We start from the raw sequence: 19,644 nt of genomic DNA on the forward strand, positions 1-19,644 counted from the left end.
AGTGTATGCATTAGAAAACAGTTTTGGACAAACATTTTTCATTTGATTTTTGAAAAGAAAAAAAACAAAAAAAAATGAAGTAAATTACCGTAAGAAGTAAAAGTACTGGAGGGCTTCCCGTGGATCCGTGGACTCAAATTTCCGAACGTAAAGCAAGAGCATGCGGATAATGTTGAGGCGGCGCACATGGGGGGGGTCACCAGGCTCTTGACTCACTGCACAGAGATGCCGATTTCAAAACCAAGGTGTCTTTCCCTCACCCAGCACCATGTTCTTATACTTACGCAGCTGATCATTTAGGCTAGAGGACTTCAGCAACTGCCGGAGATCGTAAAAAACCATTGCCACGTGTACGGCATGACTCCGAAGCCTCTCAACGTGAAACAAGAACGCCAGGGCTGCCTCAAACTGAGCGGTCAGGAATAGGACTTGGAAATACAGGAAAGGCTGCTGGCTTGCAGAGAAGTGGGATTCTCCTGTTGGATCAAAGAAAAGAGTTTTCTAAAATAAAGGAACAGCATCACAACTATTTTTTTTCCAGCATGCTGGTTCCACATCACTTGTAATGAGCACAGAAAAAACACCCCCAACTCAGCAAATGAGGGTGAAAACAGCCTGCTTTCGTCAAAACACTGCATGTGTGCCCATTAATTGCACAGCCAAACTCAGACATCGGTAACAATAAAAATGCAATTAAATGTAGCAAGGCTTTAAATGTACCCAAACACAAAAAGAGTGCCTAATTTGTTCCAAATGAACAGTACCAACTACACTTTAGAGATCTAATAGTTCACATTCTGACAGCCTAACTATGACAACATGTAAGTGGGCAGGACTTTTGAAAACATTCTCGAACGCACAGGTACTTAGTCATCAAGTTTACTTTTTAATTATAACGCCTAATCCTCTTGCTGCCTCCAAGTTTGAGGAGTAGAACAGGGTGGACTATGTCAGCCATTTTATAGTCTTATCTCAGACTGGCAGCACTTTTAGTTCAAAAAGCACTGTGCGTATGAGAGAGAGAGCAATGACGAGAAGGAAAAAAAGGATGAGAGAAGGAAGATAAAGTGGGTGGATGTTTAAGAAAGAGCAAATATACAAGTGTGGGGGGTGTAAAAAGGAGGGAAGAAAATCAGCAGCGTAGAAACAACGGAGCATGTGTGAGAGGATTGAATGAAAAAGGAGGGATAACAGAAGAGGAGGATGCGGTAAAAGAACGACAGAGGCCAAGCAAGGAGGGCGAGCGCTGGCAAGAAAGAGAAAGATCTGGGCTTCGTGTCCCGCTGTTAAGCAAGATGGAGGACAACGGGGAACATGGTGCCAGGCAACAGAGGGAGCCGAGCCACGGAGGGAAAACAGAATGGGGCCTGAGGCTGCACTTCCCGCTGAGCTGAGAGGGTGGGAGAGGCGCCGAGAAAAGAGGGTGAGGGTTATTGAGCGCAGCCTACAGTCTTATCAGAAGGCAGCAGCCTCATTGTGGGGAGAAAACTGGTGGCCCACAGGCCCTTGCTGTCATTTTTACATGTATCACAGATTGATGGTTAGTTCCTTTACAAACAGGTTTAGGAATGTTTGATGAGGAAAAGTCCTGACACATGAAGTTGTCTGACACCTGCGTGCTAGCTTAAAGTCATTAACTCTTTCTCTGCCAGGTTCAGGGATTCCCGAACCCTACAAACAGACGGTATAGCGCCACCGACGGGAATTCCTGAAAACTATGCTTTTAATGGGAATTTACAGAGTAAAGCGTTGGCCAGCTATGTTCTCAGTTTTAAACTGATCCTGTACTGTAACGATTAACTACAGCAATTAGATGGCAGTGAGGAGTTTCTTTTGCGTCATCTCAACCCACCCCCAATAGAAAGAGTGGGGGTGTGACATTAGTAGGGATGTAACAATATCCAAACATCATGATACGATATCACGATATGAAGGTCACGATACGATAATTATCACGATATTGTGGGGGCGTTGGCGATATTTAAAAAAGATCACAATATTGTAAAAAAAAAAAAAAAAAGAGAGCTCATACTAATAAATAGCACAATATTGTGCTTTTTTACATAACAGAAATTCATATAAATCACCTAAAATCTATAATAATAATATTGAGGCACTTACTTGGTAATGCAAGCACACATTGATCGCTTCACAAGAAAATTAGGTTCCCCTTCATGTGACAATTAGCATAATTTTAAACATAGAAGGCCAAAACATCCCTAATGAAAATGACCTGAATTGCACTAATAAAGTAGCCACTAGAGCAGGGGTGTCAAACTCATGTTAGCTCAGGGGCCGCATGGAGGAAAATATATTATCAAGTGGGCCGAATCGGGAAAATAACGGTATATAACTTAAAAACAATTGCCATAATTGATACGCATATTTTCGTGGACCAGCCCTAAATTACGGAGCTCATCTGTAATCATATTGTTCCGAAAAATAAGACGGATGCAAATGGAATGCGGCAACACTTTGCCGGTATACATTCCGGACGTGTTAAATTGACCTGTTTTCAATATATATTGTTCCCAGAATGCATTGCATGGGTGTTAATAATGTTATAAGCACGTTAATCCTTGTCATATCTATTTGTGTTACCAGTAATTTAACACATTTATGTCTGTGTATGATTAAAAAAAAAAAAAGTTTGAGTGCAAAATAAAGACATCCAGGATGACGATTCCCCGTTCAAGTTGCATTACTCATCTGAGGACTGCTTGTGAAATTACAAATTTGTATGTTTTGATTGTGGCCGGCTGATTAATTAGACATTACATTCTTTTTTTTTCTTTTTTTTTAACTTTACAAAATCAACTCGCGGGCCGGATTAAACCCACTTACGGGCCTGATCCGGCCCGCGGGCCGTATGTTTGACACCCCTGCACTAGAGGGTGCTAGAACTGCACAAATGGAAATCAACCTGACTTTTTTTAACAGATGTGTTCCTCTTAAATATTGTGAACATGACGACGATATTGTGGCAGTTTTAATATCACAATATCACGATATTGCCCTTATCGTGACATCCCTATACGTTAGTGGCTGGTAGTGATGGGCATTACAGTTCTTTTAGGTGAACTGAATCACTAGAATCAGTTCATTTAAAAGAACCGTTCAAAAGATTTGTTCACCGAATCGTTAACCCACCCACTACAATCACTCACTCACTGAAATGGTACGGCAATACGTTCACTCAATGAATCGTACGCGAATGGGAAATGGAGGTACTACGTTAACTCACTGACTCGTTCCCGAACCGGAAATGGCAACACGTTCACCCACTGACTCGTTCACTCACTGATCCATTCATGTCTTCGTGAACTGGAAGCTTCCTGAGTGACTCGTTCAATAGCGAGGTTGTATGTGCAGTAAAATCCCGCCCACGTCTGACGCTAGCTGCTGATTGGTCGTTCGCGAAGACTGACGGCATGAGCGTGGGTGTTCTCAAATGAACTGAGAAAAGAACGAATCACGTCAAGAAGTGACCCGATCACCCATGTTCACTGAAAAGATTCATTCTTTTTGAACGAACCGGTCGTGACCGACACAACACAAGCGACTGGTCTTTAGAGCAGTGAGGATCTGGCTGGTGTCACGGACTTCTGTTGATCCCAGACGAGGCACGGCGAAAAAACAACAACAGCGTCAAAATCAAAGATGTGCATGAAATGCATCTTTCCACAAGAGCCTCTTTTGTCGGACTTTTTATCCAAAAGACGGGATTTCGCTCAAACCAACCTGTTTTCTACTGCAGATTACGGAAAAGCGGAATAAGCTAGAAACACACTTTTTCTGATGAAAGATGAGACTTCAATCTTTCATTTGGTAGTCTGTGTTTGCATAGTCCAAACACACAATTTTCTGTGGGCCTTGAAACATCAGTCAAAATGCTCTAAATCAACTGGCACTATGAGGTGATCTTTTCTGAAAATGACTGCCAGTCAAAGAGTTAAGAGCAGCCTCAGTTAGAGTTGAAACAGGCCGTTATTATCATCACAGATGGAATATTGTAATCAACTGTATAGTACTTGGGCTGTAATACAACAACAGTGTGGAAATTTAACTAAATATTTACGGTGGGTTTACAAAAATGGAAAGTTTGATTGATAAGTAAATAAACTAGTTGCATTGTTATTCTCACACAAATATACTTGATAGCTTCTAAACTGTTGTTTTTAATTTTGTTTTCAAAAAATTCAAAGTTACATGGCAGGCATCCCAACATCTCTTCTTGATTCATTAAAGCCATTCAGGTCTAAAGCACCTGGCAAAAAATGCCTCTAAAACCTGAAGTTTTCCTGAAAAATTCAAAAATTTTAAAAACAAGTGATATCTCAGCTCCTGAAGCAGATAGAAACCAAATTCCAAATCAGAGTTTACACATGTGGCATTCACACAAACCTAAGTTTATTATTATAAACCTTCAATATAAAAAAAAAAAAAAAAAAAAAAAAATCAACACACAAATGTCGCACCTGCAGGCATATAACTCCACATACATTCACCTTCAACACTGGAGTGCAGTTGTAATAACCTCAGGGGACCGAGTGGTAATTATTCGTCATCCATCCCATTACAAAGCCGTCAAAATTTTCAACATCCTCATTTATTACAAACATATTTCCGATTCGAAGTCCTCCCTTAATGGGGAAGTCAAATGATTTTCCTCTTTGAAAACATATTGAATGCTAATCTGATGCAAGGTATGCTAGTATTGCAAATAGATGTTCCAAATTTCCAGCGCACTAATTCCCTAAAAGAAGGAAAATAAACTGAGCGCCAATCATATTTTGAATCCCCTGCCTACTCCAGCCATTCTCACGTAAGCATCTGTTATTTGTAATTGAATGCATGGAAATGAGAGGTGTTGGCAGCTGTAGACCTTTCCAATCTTTTATGGGCAAGAAATTCTGGCATTGAGCGGCTGAGTTTCCATACTTATTAGTTAAAATCCATTCGATTTCAGATTCTGGTCCACTTTTCCATGACCTAAATACTCCCTCGAAAATTCAAATGACAAAAGGTTTTGCTTCACCTCGTAGTCGCACGTCTTTGTAGCAATTATGAGGCATATGGGTACTGCTGTGTAGGACAATACATTTCATTGTAAAGTGTGCAACTTGTGGTTTTGGATTCATTTTCAGATTGGGTCCTGACCTTGGATATAATAGTGTTGTTCTGATACCGATACCAGTATCGGGAGAGGGCCCGATACTGCATTACAACTAGTGATGCACGATATGAAAAATTTCAACCGATACCGATATCCGATAATTTCCTGCTTTGTATGGTCGATACCGATAACCGATACATTTGTTTGTTTGTTTTATTTTTAATATAGCCTTCATATAATCTGCAATTTGTTTATCCAGGAATGGAAAAACTGATGTTTTAGTAGCTCTGATTATGACAGCAAATAAACGTGTCTCTTTCAAATATGTATTTTCTATATGAAATGGCTAACAGATAATTAAACAAAATAGAAAGTTGGTTTTTAAATTAATACAGAACTACAACTGGTTTATCTGGAAAAACAAAACATGCATTTATTCATCCCTAAGTGCAACAGTGCATGAGGATGAGGTAGGTGAACGTTTGGTAAAATTATATGCATTGACATTTATCAACCTGAATTTAAAATAATTGAAATCAAGTAAATACACAAAATTGGTATTGCGTAGGTGGTTATGTTGTTTCCCGTGGTCCCGTGAGGGAAACAGACTGGAAAATAATAAACAAACAAACAAACAAACAAACAAACAAACAAATAAGCAAGCTGTTTAGATTCGCGGGTTGTGTTGTGGCTTGGTTACAGCCGACAGTAACTGGCATTAAATAGTTAGTACACTGCTTCGCTTGGCTTTAAAAGTTAAACATAAAATAACGTATGATACGCATCCTTGAAAACCCCCACCCCTAAATGCGGTGAGACTTACTGTAGTGTTAGTCCATTGTTGTCAATCAAGCTGTGGCCACTTCGGAGGAAAAAAACGGATCAGCTACAAAAACAAAAAAACAAAAAAAAACAAAAAACGGCTGCTTGTCTAGCGCTATGAAAGCCATAACTTTGGCGTTAATGGCTTTGGATTTGTTGTTTCTGCCTTGCTGTCTTCTTAACTTAACGCCATTAGCCTAGCAACATCAGCTGCTACAGCTGTGCCTCATTCAAGTTCGTTCAAAACGGCTCTACTCTCTGTTTTCTCTCCTCTGCTCCGCTTTCTCTCCTCTGTACTTGCCAAAAGTCGTCTGGATGGTAATTGTCATTCCGCCTTTAGATTTGTTGCTGCTGGCTTGTTAGCTTTGCGCCGTTAGCTTAGCAACATTAGTTGCTGCCTCTGTGCCTCCTTCAAGTTTGTTCAAAACGGCTCTGCCATAATGATGGATTTTCAGGTGAGCAAAAGCCTTCCTTCCCCCTCTTCGAATCCTTGCTGAAAATGTTTTGATCTTCTGCCATGGAGAAAAACCACCACACTGGTGAGGAGGACATGTTGATTGCTACGTGCTAGTCGAGACAGTAGTGTGGGGCGAACCAAGCTTCGGGATGCCGGTCTACAAGAGCGAGAGGCGTGATAGATAATGTAATCAGCGCGACATGGTCTATACAAGACGTAAGCAGCGCGGCTCGGTGTATTGTTGGGGTCCTCACGTTGCAAACAGTGTACAGACTTTAATAGATATATCAGACCTTTTTATCGGCTAAAATATACATATCGGGCCGATGAAAAATGACGTCATATTTTCCCATATCGGCCAATATTGTATCTGTCCAATAAATATTGTTCATCCCTAATTACAACAATGATATATCGGCATCGGCAAGTACTAACAAGTAACATGCCGATACCATTATTTCCGACGCTATTATAGGACTTTGGATGCAGCATCTTGTGTCTTGCTTGTGCACAACATTCACTGATGCGTGACGTGTTCACAGCATGCCGAGCTAAGATATTCTATTGGCCCTTGAATGCTCTGAACCAATGGCAGGGCAGCGTTTTCATGTTAAAAAACAAACAAACTAGTTATCGGTACAGCCGATACTGCAAAACTGGGTATCGGAATCGGTAACAAGGGACAATAAATGATATCGGAACAACACTAGATATTACAGCCAAGTAAGGTCAGGCAAAAGCAAATAGATTCTGACTGTAATCACAGATTTTACTGTTTTTTTGTACAATGGTTAGATAATGCTGAAAAAAGAAGAAAAACAGCTCCAGAGCTGATCTGCCGTTCTGTGAAAGATTGTGACTTGTCATTGTACATACCGTAGTCCTCCAGCAGTTGTTTCTGTAGCTGTGGCAAGGTCAGTCTGTCCTGAGGCATGCTGCTGCTATCATTATAGAAACAGACCTGGTTTAGCTGCAGGGAGAACAATTCATGCAAGAGTAATTCAGATGACATTAGATCAATACTTGCATCATAAGTGCTATTTTGGGAGCAAGACTCTGTTTGCAGGTGTGTTGAGAACAAATATTCCAACAAAGTGTCAAAACAGAAGTACTTTACCTTCAGCCATAGATAGTCTTCAGTCTTGTCTGCCACCTCTACATGGTTATCACGGACATCACATTTGCCGATCAGGCAGTACACAGCTCGCTTGTAAGGATCGGAGCTGCTCCTCAGTGCTCTGCGGTAGTGGACACGAAGCTTGTTCTCTGAAGCTGGGTTAAGGCTTAAACAGGGATGACGGAACAGATTGAGCATAAAGAAGAGGATTCGATAACAGTTAAAGTGCAACTCAACCCCAAAACAACTTTTTTTTTTTTTTTTTTTTGCCGATAAACTGTATAAATGTATGGAGGATCAAAACTGCCAAAATTCTAAATAAATAAATAAATTAATAAATAAATGTCTAAAAGTTAAAATAAAAATGAATATAAAAAAAATATAATTCCAAAATTATATCTAAAAAAATAAATATAAATGGAAATAAATTTGTTTTTATTTTCACTTTTCGTCATTTATTTATTCAACATTTATTTATTTATTTATTTAGACATTTATTTAATTATTTAGTCATTTATTTATTTAGTCATTTATTTATCCATTTATTTAGTCACTATTTATTTATTTAGTGATTTATTTATTTATTTATTTTGAATTTTGGCAGTTTTGGGCCGTACAGCCAAGTCGAAATGTTATTCAAATGAGGGGGCGGTCCTAAGCATGTCTTGGGTTGGACTCCGCCGTTGTAAACTGCCTGTCATTGGCCGAGTGAGCAGCTCAGCGAACAAGGAAGTCTCGCCGGCTTGCAATGGAGCGCTCCAGCAATGGATGACGATCTTGTCCACTGTCTGCTCTCACTTGTCAAACAACTCAAGTCGCAATTTGACACGATCGTCGTCCATGGCTGGAGCGCTCCATTGCAAACCGGCGAGACTTCCTTGTTCGCTGAGCTGCTCACTCGGCCAATGACAGGCAGTTTGCAACGGTGGAGTCCAACGCAAGACACGCTTAGGACCGCCCCCTCATTTGAATAACATTTCCACTTGGCTATTCGGCCCAAAACTGCCAAAATTAAAAAATAAATAAATAAATAAATAAATAAATAAATAAATAAATAAATAAATGAACGACTAAATAAATAGATAAATAAATGACTAAATAAATAAATGTCTAAATAAATGTCTAAATAAATAAATAAAAAGTTAAAATAAAACCGGATTTATTTCCATTATTATTTATTTTTTTAGATATAATTTTGGAATTATATTTTTTATATTCATTTTTATTTTCACTTTTAGTCATTTATTTATTTATTTAGTCATTTATTTATTTAGAATTTTGGTAGTTTTGGTCCTCCATATAAATGGGTGTCTACATGTCCTGGTCATTATTTTGAAATTTCGTGCATGTTTGTTGAAAGCCAGCAGGATGAATTCTCGCAGGTCGGACCAATCAGGTGTTGTTTAGGGAAGGACGAAACCAATACACGCCGATGGCGAGGGGGAAACAAACCTAATAGGCGAATGGGCACGGCAATTAATTCTGTTCTCGCAGAATTACTCACCGTTTCCTTGTTGAATTTGAACCGCGAGAGGCGCTTCGTGCATTTTTATCTGGTAAAGATATGCGTGCTTTCCCCCCTCCCACGCCCTAAGATGAGACCACATTTTCATCTTTTGCCTTGATTGGTCAAAACAAATGTGCATAGTCCAACCAGCTCCAAGTATTCTACAGCAAGTCCCGCCTTTCCTAAACGGGTCTGCCTAATGACGTTCCAGATTGATAATCTGACGAATTCCCTCGAGTGAATCACAATTATCAATCTGGCTGCCGATGTTATTGAAAGCTTAAATTTGGGGCAAAAACTGTCTGTGGGGCGCCATCTCCAGGTTAAATACTGAGATAAAGACAATTTGGCTGTTTGTCCTCTCATTGGATGAGCACATCACTTTGTGAATCTGACGTAGTCGTGAATCTGACGTTGTGTCTTTGTGGGTGCGAGTCTAAATGTGAAAAATAAATAAATATAATTCTCACCGTCTATCTGGGCTGTTTGCGTACTCCTGAAACCAGTTCTTGAAGTCTCCTAGCTGGTTTTGGAATTGATCGATTATTTGCATAGGTGCATCCAGGTCTCCACAACGTAGACAGTAGTAGATCAGAGCCCACACTGGGTGGCCCTCTAGCTCACCATCCTGTTGTATGAGCAGACATGACAGTGAATGCATTGCAACAAACTGACACACATTTATCAGAGCTTCACTCGCTAGTGATTAAATTAACAAACTCAAGACTTCTCTATACAAACTAGTTCAGGAGACACAAACTTGGGCCCCCAAAGACCATCCGAGTAGCCCGCGGGCATAGTCTCAAAATAACCCACCAGTGACACTTGTGGCTATTTTGTATGTGTGTCTATACTTTTCTAAGTCAAACAAAAGTACTCCACTTACCAGTAAGCTGCATCAAATCTTTTATGTCGCAGCCATTTTTCTAAGCATTATTACAATTATTACTCTACTTAAGCAGTAGTGTTTTTGTTGTCCATTGCTCTCTAGCAATATATTCATGTGTTTCAATGGGTTTATACTGTTCTGAAAGCGTGTTTAAAGACCTTAAAAATTTAAGCGCAGTAAATCTATAGAAGCATGCCTATTGCCTAGGGCAGAGGTGCCCAAGTCTGATCCTCGAGAGCCCCTGTCCAGCCTTTTTTCCATGTCTCCCTCCTTCAATACAGTGGAATCCAATGATCAGCTCATCAGCAAGCTTTTCAGATGCCTGATAATTATCCTGATCATGACTCAGATGTGTTGGTGGAGAGAATCATGGAAAACAAGCTTGATAGGGACTCTTGAGGATCGGACTTGGCCACCCCTGGACTAGGGTGTATTAAAATAAGGTAATATTTCTATTTTGCGGCTGTTGACTTCTTGTCAACATCTGCAACATCTGGAACTTAACACCACTATGGAGAGTGGATTAGTGATGTTTTTCTTCTTATTATTATTATTATTTTTTTAAAACAAAAACAAACGACTTTGTGCAATTCTAAAGCCCAATTCACACTGGCTGTGGAACGGACGCGGTGCGTTTTCCGTACGGACGCCGCAAGAATAGACTAATTCAAGTCTGCGTGTCTATTCACACCAGCTGCGGTGCAGTGCGTCTGTGGTGCGGAATGACTGCGGCAATGCAGAAGGTTTCCGCAAGCGTTCTATTTTTTCTGGCCACCGCATGCAGATTTTCATGAAGCTGAAGAAATTACACGAGCCGGATAGGAAGTCGGGCGTCTCGCATCAAGATAAATCCTGTATATTTCAAAATAAAACAAGTTTTGTTTTTGTTTTTTTGTTTTTTGTTTTTTTTTTTTTTTGGGGGGGGGGGGGGGAGAAGCTAGCTAGCTACATAGCATGACATAAGTCGGGCATTTAAGACAAAAAATAGCTCAAAATAAATTAAACATGACAAAATAACACTATTTAAACCTTTGGTGTCCAAACTACGGCCCGGGGTCCATTTGCGGCCCGCCGTCCATTTTTCAGTGGCCCACGACATATGCTAAAAATGGCATTTGACTCAGTTCAAATAAAATAAACAAAACAAAAATGTTTGGAGATGGTCAAAGTAAGAAGGGAGGGTATCGAAAAACAGGTGCCATTAAAGGTTATTTTAGTGAACTAAAACTAATGAAAAAACAAACTAAAATTCAAAAAACAATATTGTTACCTAAATAAAATAAAAACAAAAATGCTTTTTAAAAAACAAAAACTAACTGAAACTACATTTGATGTTTACAAAACTAAGACTAACTATAATTCTAGCAAACATGTCCTTCGTTTTAGTCTTTGGTAATTAATTTAATGCATGAGCCTTTGGGGATGTGATTTTTAGTAGATTTATTTTGATATAAACCGGAATAATGATGTTTGAAAGTATGTCACATAGAACGCGACGTCATCTAGCAGCAGCCAATAGAAAAGCACCTTCGCCCATGGTGTTTTTTAAATATTGCGCACAAGTAATACACATTAAAAAACAAAAAAACAAAACTCATACTAATACTGAAACTATCAAACTAAAATTAAGCATTTTTTAAAGAACTAAATTAATAAAAACTAACAGAACCACCCTGAAAACTAATGAAAACTAACTAAAATGAAAAATTCCAAATCTATAATAACCCTACTGCCATATTACAAATAAATTGGTTTATATATTATAGGATTTTTCTAAATATGCAAAAGCACAAATGAATTATTTGTACAATTTTTAGGACTAAATACAATTTCTCTTCATAACATTATGTGGCCCTTGCGTCCTTCTGATTTTCTGTATGTGGCCCTCAAATTAAAATGTTTGGACACCCCTGATTTAAACACTAAAAATACTTACCCATGATAGAATAGCCATGGTAGGAGGCCCAGAAATAATGTCCAAAAAGCATATCGAAGTGACAACAGGCAATCGTGGCTATTGTTTACAAAAAAGGACTAATAAGGACAAAATACACGGTTGTTAATGACGAACTCAACTCTCCAGCGTGAACCCCACGTGGTCTTGTGGTCTGGCAGGTGCAGAATTCTGGACACGCAACGCACGCGGTGTGAATTGCAGTCCTTCCGGAAGCCGTACGGAAAACGCGCCGCGTCCTTTCCGCAGCCAGTGTGAATTGGGCTTAAGACTACGCACAACCAAAGCATGTGTTACCTGCATGCCAGGCAGGGGACCAGGAAGCTTGAGGTTAAGAAAACTGCATACAAGTTGGTACATTCCTGGCACCCCTCCCAGTTGGGCCTGATGAAGGTTTCCGAACACAGTCACCATCATGTAATTTTTATAACTGTACAACAGAAGACAAAAAGCCACAGCTCGTTCGTCAATTAGCACTGATTTTAGTGACTACGTCGTCACCACATAAACATTAAGGCTTCGTTTCCTTGATTGGAGGAAGATTTGAATCTGGATGTTCACCTCTGCTCAAGAAAGCCAAGCGCCTGCTGCACAAACGCCATTTGCATCTCAACTGAAGTGCGACTCTTCAGCGTATCTCTGGCAGGAACCAGCAAAACATCAGTCATCTGTTTCACCATCAGCCACAGGTCTGACACATTCTAGAGGGATGAGAAACGCCGACATCCTAGATTGCAAATAGTTGAGCAATATTTGCAGTTACATGATATTACCTTGTCATCCAAGCTTTCTGCAACAGATGCACATAAATCTCCAAGATTCGGCTGAATACGACCATTCACAATCTTCTCATTGAAAATGTAGATCTAAAAGGAGGTGACAGTTATAAATAAACAAGTAAAACAGATTACCCACTCAGCAGACAGGAAAATGCTCAGTCATAAAATTTTATCGCTACATATGAAATCATACCATAAATTAAAACAAAAAAAAACCTACCATTGTATCTTCAGCTTCCAGAGTAAAAGTAAAACATTATGACCATCGAGTGAAATGGTTCACAACAAAAAATAACAAGAAGACAATTACGATGCTGACGAGGTCGTCAAAAAAAATGACGAAAACGAGACAAATGATGCTGCATGCAATGTGTCGACACATAGTGTGAGGTTGTGGATCAAAATAGAATGAGGGAAGGTCAGAGTGGATAACGGGAGGAGAGGCAATAGGAGAGACAGAATTTACCCACAATCCTCCTCTGCTGCCCTACGAGTCAATATGTTTGATTTGACTTCCTGTGACCTCATTTCTATTTAAAGATTAGCCATGGGTGCATTTATATTTAATTCACATTAAGTTTCAATTTAGACCGATATATTTCATATGAAATCAGTAGATGATTAAATGGATAATTCCATTTGATATTGACAGTCCAACAATCGTTTAAATTTCCATGAAAAACGGAGGGGGAAAAAAAGCATTCATCTATGATTGGGGAAATATGCAAGTGCAGAACCACATGTATATGGAGATCCACTGTTTATGGTTATACTTTAAATTATGTCCCTTCACTTTATCCAAATATTATTGAACATATGAAAAAGGGTTTACTCTGCACAATATGGCTAACATTCCTAAATGCTAAATGGCATATTTTCATAAACATTTTTTTTATCATACCTTGTAGTAGTTCAAATCCATTGTCGTAGTGTATAAGAGCAAAATCATAAAAACTCACAGGGTGAGGGCTTTTAATGTCTTTGCATTATGTACACTGGCATCAAAATAATACTTAAAAATAAAAAGTGGTCAGAATGAATATCGGTTTAAAACAAGTGATAATTAAAGATAATTTAGGTCATTTTAAAAATACACAATGTAAATAATGCAGATGGGTTTTGTGACTGTGACCCAAAGACGAATGAAATTGCTTTTTCTAACAAATGCAGGTCCAGCCATGACTACCATTGGGTTGACTCACCTGACGTCCGTACGCCATCTCCACGTTGTCCAAAGCACTTCTTTCTACTCCAGTTATTTTACTCACAAAGCTGGGCTACAAACAAAACAGTAACAACCATCTGAGTACATGACATAAGAGTATGCAATCTTTTTAAAATATGCTACGTGCATAAGTGGTGCTCTGATTAATTGGTCACCAATCGTATTTGGTCGATTACCGTGGAAAAAAAGCACGTGATCACTCAGCATGTCTATCAGCGCCTTTCATCGCAGAACACAACAGCCGATTGCGCAGGCTAATGCTTAATAGTCTGCGCAGCCAACTAGAGACCAGCCTATGTACAATTTAGTGTTGCTTCACCCTTTCCTTAACACTGCACATGACAGACAAAACCACTAACTGAATCATAATCAAAAACCAGTAACTGAATCATAATATATGTTTGTACATTTTCAACATTTTTTATCTCAAATGACGTCACGTTTTCTCATTAATTTGTATAAGGGCCGATCAGTCGGACAAAGAGTAGCGACACACGCATACACATCATTTTGGAAGAGGATGATGTCCCAGGTGTGAAATTTCAACATGGTTCAATTGATAAACACACTTTGAAACAGCTTAAACGGTGGTTGACATGCGAAGACCTCAAAGTGGGCGGAAAGAAAGCAGTTTTAGTAGAGAGGTAAGATTTATTGTATGATCATAGCTGGCACTCTGGTGCGGTCTAGATGACTGCGAATTCGATTTGATTAAAACGATTCGATTCAGAATGGATTTTCAATTCTCGATTCAAAATTTTTTTATTGACAAATGATTTCTGCTTCAATTTACAGATATGCACAACATTGTCATGATCTACTCCAGTCTGCTTTACAAGACAAAATGACAAATAGAGACATTAAAGGGATCGTTCGGATTTTTTGACATGAATCTCTATTTCATCCTCACCTCCAGTGTGTGCGATCAGCACTGACGCTGAAGGGGGTAACCTGACAGCGTTCTGTGACACGAGTTCTGGTCCGGTGTTGGACGAGAGGAAAATAGTCCAGCAAGCTGGCTGGTGTCACGGAAATAAAGCGCTTTTCTTCTAAAAACAATTTGTCTTCAAAAGAGTGATACATTTACATCACAAAACTTCTTTCGGGAAAAAAAGTCAGACGCCATTACCGCCAGGCACTACTTTTCTGTTTGTTCGTATCACTGCTCGGCGCCCCGCATGCAGCTGATAAACGCGCACTAATTTACAAGCTGTTTGTCTTTTAGAAGGTAGAAGGCGTGCGGATCAGCTGTCTGCAGCGTGTCTATCAGCTGTCTACAGGGCGACGCGCAGTGATACGAACAAACAGAAAAGTAGTGCCTAGTGGTAATGGCGTCTGACTTTTTTTCTCAGAAGGGAGTTTTGTATGGAAATCTATCACTCTTTTGAACACAAATTGTTTTTAGAAGAAAAACGCTTTTATTTCCGTGACCCTAGCCAGCTTGCTGGACTATTTTTCTCTCGTCCAACACCGGACCAGAACTCGTGTCACAGAAAGCTGTCAAGGGTAAGTCAGTGCTGATCACACACACTGGAGAGGTGAGGATGAAATAGAGATTAATGTCAAAAAATCCGAACTAACCTTTTAAAGTGTCTTTTTGTTTAAACATTTATTATGTATTTTAAGTGCCTTTTTCCACAAAAAGAGCATGAGCATTAAAATAAAATCGATTTTTGGATATTAATATCGATTCGATTCGATTAATAAATGAGAATCTCGATTCTTTGAATCGATTTTTTGGCACACCCCTAGTGGAGATGGGATGCTGTCGACCTCGATTTGGGACATTGTGAGTCGGTGGGTGGAATACTTCGAAGACCTCAATTCCACTGAGACGCCTTCCCTTGAGGTAGCAGAGTCTGGGGACTCTCTCCTATCTCTGGGGTCGAAACTCACTCAGGTAGTTAGAAAGCTCCTCTGTGGCAAGGCCTGAGATCCACCCTCAAGTCTATGAATGTTGTTGGGCTGTCCATGTCGACACACCATGTCTATGATGACACACCATCGCGTGGACATGGGACAGTGCCTCTGGATTGGCAGACTGGGGTGGTGGTCCCCTTTTTAAAAAAGGGGACGGATGTGTGTTCCAACTATAGAGCGATCACACACCTCAGCCTCCCTGGTGGGAAGATCTATTCTGGGGTGCTGGAGAGGAGGGGTGAGTTCACCCACCCAGACAGTTTACATGTGTTTTGTGGACTTGGAGAAGGCATTCGTTCGTGTCCGTCGGGGAGTTCTGAGGGGGGTGCTTTGATGGTACAGTGTACCAAGCCCCCTAATACGAGCTTTTTGGTTCCTTTATGATGGTGTCTGAGTGTCAAACTCCGGTCCACCGTGCCGGCAGTAAGTCGTATTCGTTTCCAGTCAGGGTTGGACTCTGCCAAGGCTCCCCTTTGTCACCGATTCTGTTCATAACCTTTATGGACAGAATTTCTAGGCACAGATGAAGCGTTGAGGAGCTCCGGTTTGGTGCCCTCAGCATTACATCTCTGATTTTGCAGATGATGTGGTAATGTTGGATTCTTCAAGTCACGATCTCCAACTCTCACTAGAGCGATTTGCAACCAAGTGTGAAGTGGTTGGGATGAAAATCACCACTTATAAGTCTGAGACCATGGAAAAGAGTGGACTGGCCTCTCCGGTCAGGGATGAGATCCTGCCCCAAGTGGAAAAGTTCAAGAATCCTGGGGTCTTGGTCACGAGTGAGAGTAGGCTGCAGCGGGAGATCGACAGGCGAATCAGTGCAGTGACCGCTGTGATGCGGAATCTTGTGGTAAAGAAGAAGCTGCGTGGAATGGCGAAGCTCTCGATTTACTACTCGATCTATGTTCCGACCCTCCCCTATGGCCACAATCTGTGGGTCGTGACCAAAAGAACTAGATCACAGATACGGAAGAAGCAGGCAAAATTGGTTTCCTCCACAGGGTGTCCGGGGACACCCTTAGAGATAAGGTGAGTAGCTCAGTCATCCGAGAGGAAGTCACAGTTGGACCGCTGCTCCTACACATTGAGAGGAGTCAGAAGAGGTGGCTCGGGCATTAGGTTGGGATGCCTCCTGGACGTCTCCCTGGAGAGGTGTTCTGGGCATGTCCCATCGGCAGGAAGCCCCGGGGACGACTCGGGACATGCTGGAGAGACTATGCTCTCGGTTGGCCTGGGAACGCCTTGGGATACCTGCAGAGGAGCTAGACGAAGTGGCTGGGTGGAGAGGTGTTCCGGGCATGTCCCACCGGCAGGAAGCCCCGGGGACGACTCGGGACATGCTGGAGAGACTATGCTCTCGGTTGGCCTGGGAACGCCTTGGGACTGATACCTGCAGAGGAGCTAGACGAAGTGGCTGGGGAGAGGGAAGTCGGGCTTTCTCTGCTCAAGCTGCTGCCTCCATGACCCGACTCCAGATAAGCAGTAGATAATGGATGGAGGAATGGAAAATTCTTCAGCAACACAAGTACTTATGCTGCAGGTGCACACATGTGAATATGAACCAGCTTGTTTTTGTTGTGGTCAAGTACATTGAAAATGCGCAGCAATGCATATTTTTCTGTTAAGATTGATTACAGACACAATTTAAAAAAAAAATGTTTTACACTTAATACTAGTATAGTTTGTATGAAATAGGCCAAACCTAGATAGTGTTGAAAAAGAATAGAATATCAATAGAATAGAAATCAATAGAAACTAAGAAACGTGCTAACAGATATGACATATTGAGAACAATATGAAGCTGCTATATTAAACAGATGAGAAAATCAGAAATCCGTGTTCAAATGTGTGAAACACACCAAAAATAGGCACACATCCTTTTGTCTTCATTATTTATAAGCAGGAGGTGGATGTGGCATTCTATTTTGGGAAAAGTATCCTCTTCATGATAGACACTAGTTCAAATAGACTGGTCTACAGATACCAAAGACAAGAAATTCAATATCCAATGTTTTAACAGCATTGTGCTCTGCAAACAGTTGCCTTTACAGTATGTGAGCAGTAAGGACACATTTTTATTACATTGTTCCTTCGCAAATGTAAAGGAACAATGGATGGTGTGAGTCTTGTACCTCCACGTCTTGACTGAAGTCCAGGGCTTCCTCTCCTCCTCCGAGGAAAGTTTGCAACACTTTCTGCTTGACCGGCTCCCACTGGACCAGCATGGACTCACGATGGTAATCTTCAGCCAGCTGGAATGTCTGATAAAAGGCAGCGGTCAGTTTCCGTTGTACAGTCAAATACGTCAAATCCCACATATGTGTGCTAGAATGGATGGAAACGAGACCTGTATTTAGTCTTGCATGAAACGTTAATATTCCTGTACAAGAATTCAACTGGACTACACTTGAAGACCATCAAACATACACTCCAGGGATGTTAATAGCTAGCACTAGACTCAAGCTTGTGAAACTCCATCAGGACTCGTCTATTTTAACCCTCCACAGAGACTCAACGTGAGATAATGGGAACATTAGATAATTAAATCCTTCCCATCTCCAGCTCAGGGAGAGCCCCCATTTACAGAGTTAAATTGGTCACTACCCGGATCTCTCAGCTTTTCTTTTACACAATTGAGCACATTGCAGCAGCAACATGCCAGCGTAACACATGTAATTTGTGCTAATTTAGTGTGAAGGTCTATCATGTTTGTAATTCTTCCACCTGAGATCACTTTTCAGCTACTTATGGTTAGGGATGTAACGATAAGTGCAATATCGCGACATCAAAACTGCCACAATATCGTCGAAGTCATGTTCACAATATTTAAAAGGAACACATCTGTTAAAAAAAAAAATAAGTCATGTTGATTTCCATTTGTGCAGTTCTAGCACCCTCTAGTGGCTAGTTTATTAGTGCAATTTAATTTTCATTAGGGATGTTTTGGCCTTCTATGTTTAAAATTATGCAAATAGTCAGATGAAGGGGAACCTAATTTGCTTGTGAAGCGATAAATGTGTGCTTGAATTAGCAAGTAAGTGCCTCAATATTGTTATTAGAGATTGTAGGTTGTTTATATGCATTGCTGTTCTGTACAAAAGCACGATATTGTGCTTTTTTTTTGTAGGAGCTCTTTTCTCTTTTTTACAATATTATCTTTTTTAAATATCACCAGATTTTGAAATGTTTTTACAAACTGAGCATTTAAATTGGCTAGTGGTGAAAGGGGGTAAGCATTATCTTCTGCCATAAATCCTGTGATACACATTTTCTTTAACAGCGGGGTTCAGGATATAGACATCTGTCGGGAGATGTAATCCAAGCTTTCTTTTATGTCTTTAGAGCATTTGGCATTTCAACCCTTCACATAAGTCTCTCTTGTTCTCAGAGGGAACGGGGAGATAATGGGAACGACAACTAATTAAAGGCTGGGCCTATTAGATCTGCTCATCAGGGAAGCCATTTCAAAACCATTCCCTGAAGATTCACACCAGAAGGACATTTAGATCACAGCCAACAGACATGGGTAAAAGTGCGTGTGTTTTTAAGCGTTCCTGTAGTTCAAATTCATCAGACTTTCTTCACTTCATTTTCCTTTAAAATAAAATAAACATTCTTGTCAATCCACGGCAAGACGGTACAAGGGGTTTTCCTGGCTCAAATTAAGGCAGAGGTGGTATCACCCTGACTATGATGGGTGACTACAGATACCAGGTATCGGTCTTACTTTAAGGTATCGGTACTTGCGGTGGTGACAGATACCATTTTGGGCCGCCCTCGTGCACTTCACTTCACATATATGGCACTTTACTGTACTTTAATTTATTTAATTCAATCTCCGGTGTAATAACCTTA

At 40.4% G+C, this 19,644-nt stretch overlaps 1 protein-coding gene across 5 annotated transcripts in view; it reads right to left on the reverse strand.

Annotated features, from left to right (window-relative positions):
- Positions 1-19,644, reverse strand: part of nup93 (nucleoporin 93) — a 50,237-nt gene that overhangs the window by 6,615 nt on the left and 23,978 nt on the right. For all 5 annotated transcript variants that reach the window (XM_077515612.1, XM_077515613.1, XM_077515611.1 and 2 more), the window contains 10 exons: positions 17,922-18,050; positions 13,844-13,918; positions 12,636-12,728; positions 12,424-12,563; positions 12,160-12,292; positions 9,490-9,647; positions 7,513-7,678; positions 7,272-7,365; positions 285-476; positions 89-215 (listed from right to left, as the gene is read on the reverse strand). In XM_077515612.1, coding sequence (XP_077371738.1) covers positions 89-215; positions 285-476; positions 7,272-7,365; positions 7,513-7,678; positions 9,490-9,647; positions 12,160-12,292; positions 12,424-12,563; positions 12,636-12,728; positions 13,844-13,918; positions 17,922-18,050 — 1,307 coding nt within the window. The remainder of the gene's footprint in view (positions 1-88; positions 216-284; positions 477-7,271; positions 7,366-7,512; positions 7,679-9,489; positions 9,648-12,159; positions 12,293-12,423; positions 12,564-12,635; positions 12,729-13,843; positions 13,919-17,921; positions 18,051-19,644) is intronic.

Source organism: Festucalex cinctus, chromosome 3, assembly GCF_051991245.1.
Source record: "Festucalex cinctus isolate MCC-2025b chromosome 3, RoL_Fcin_1.0, whole genome shotgun sequence".
NCBI lineage: Eukaryota > Metazoa > Chordata > Actinopteri > Syngnathiformes > Syngnathidae > Festucalex > Festucalex cinctus.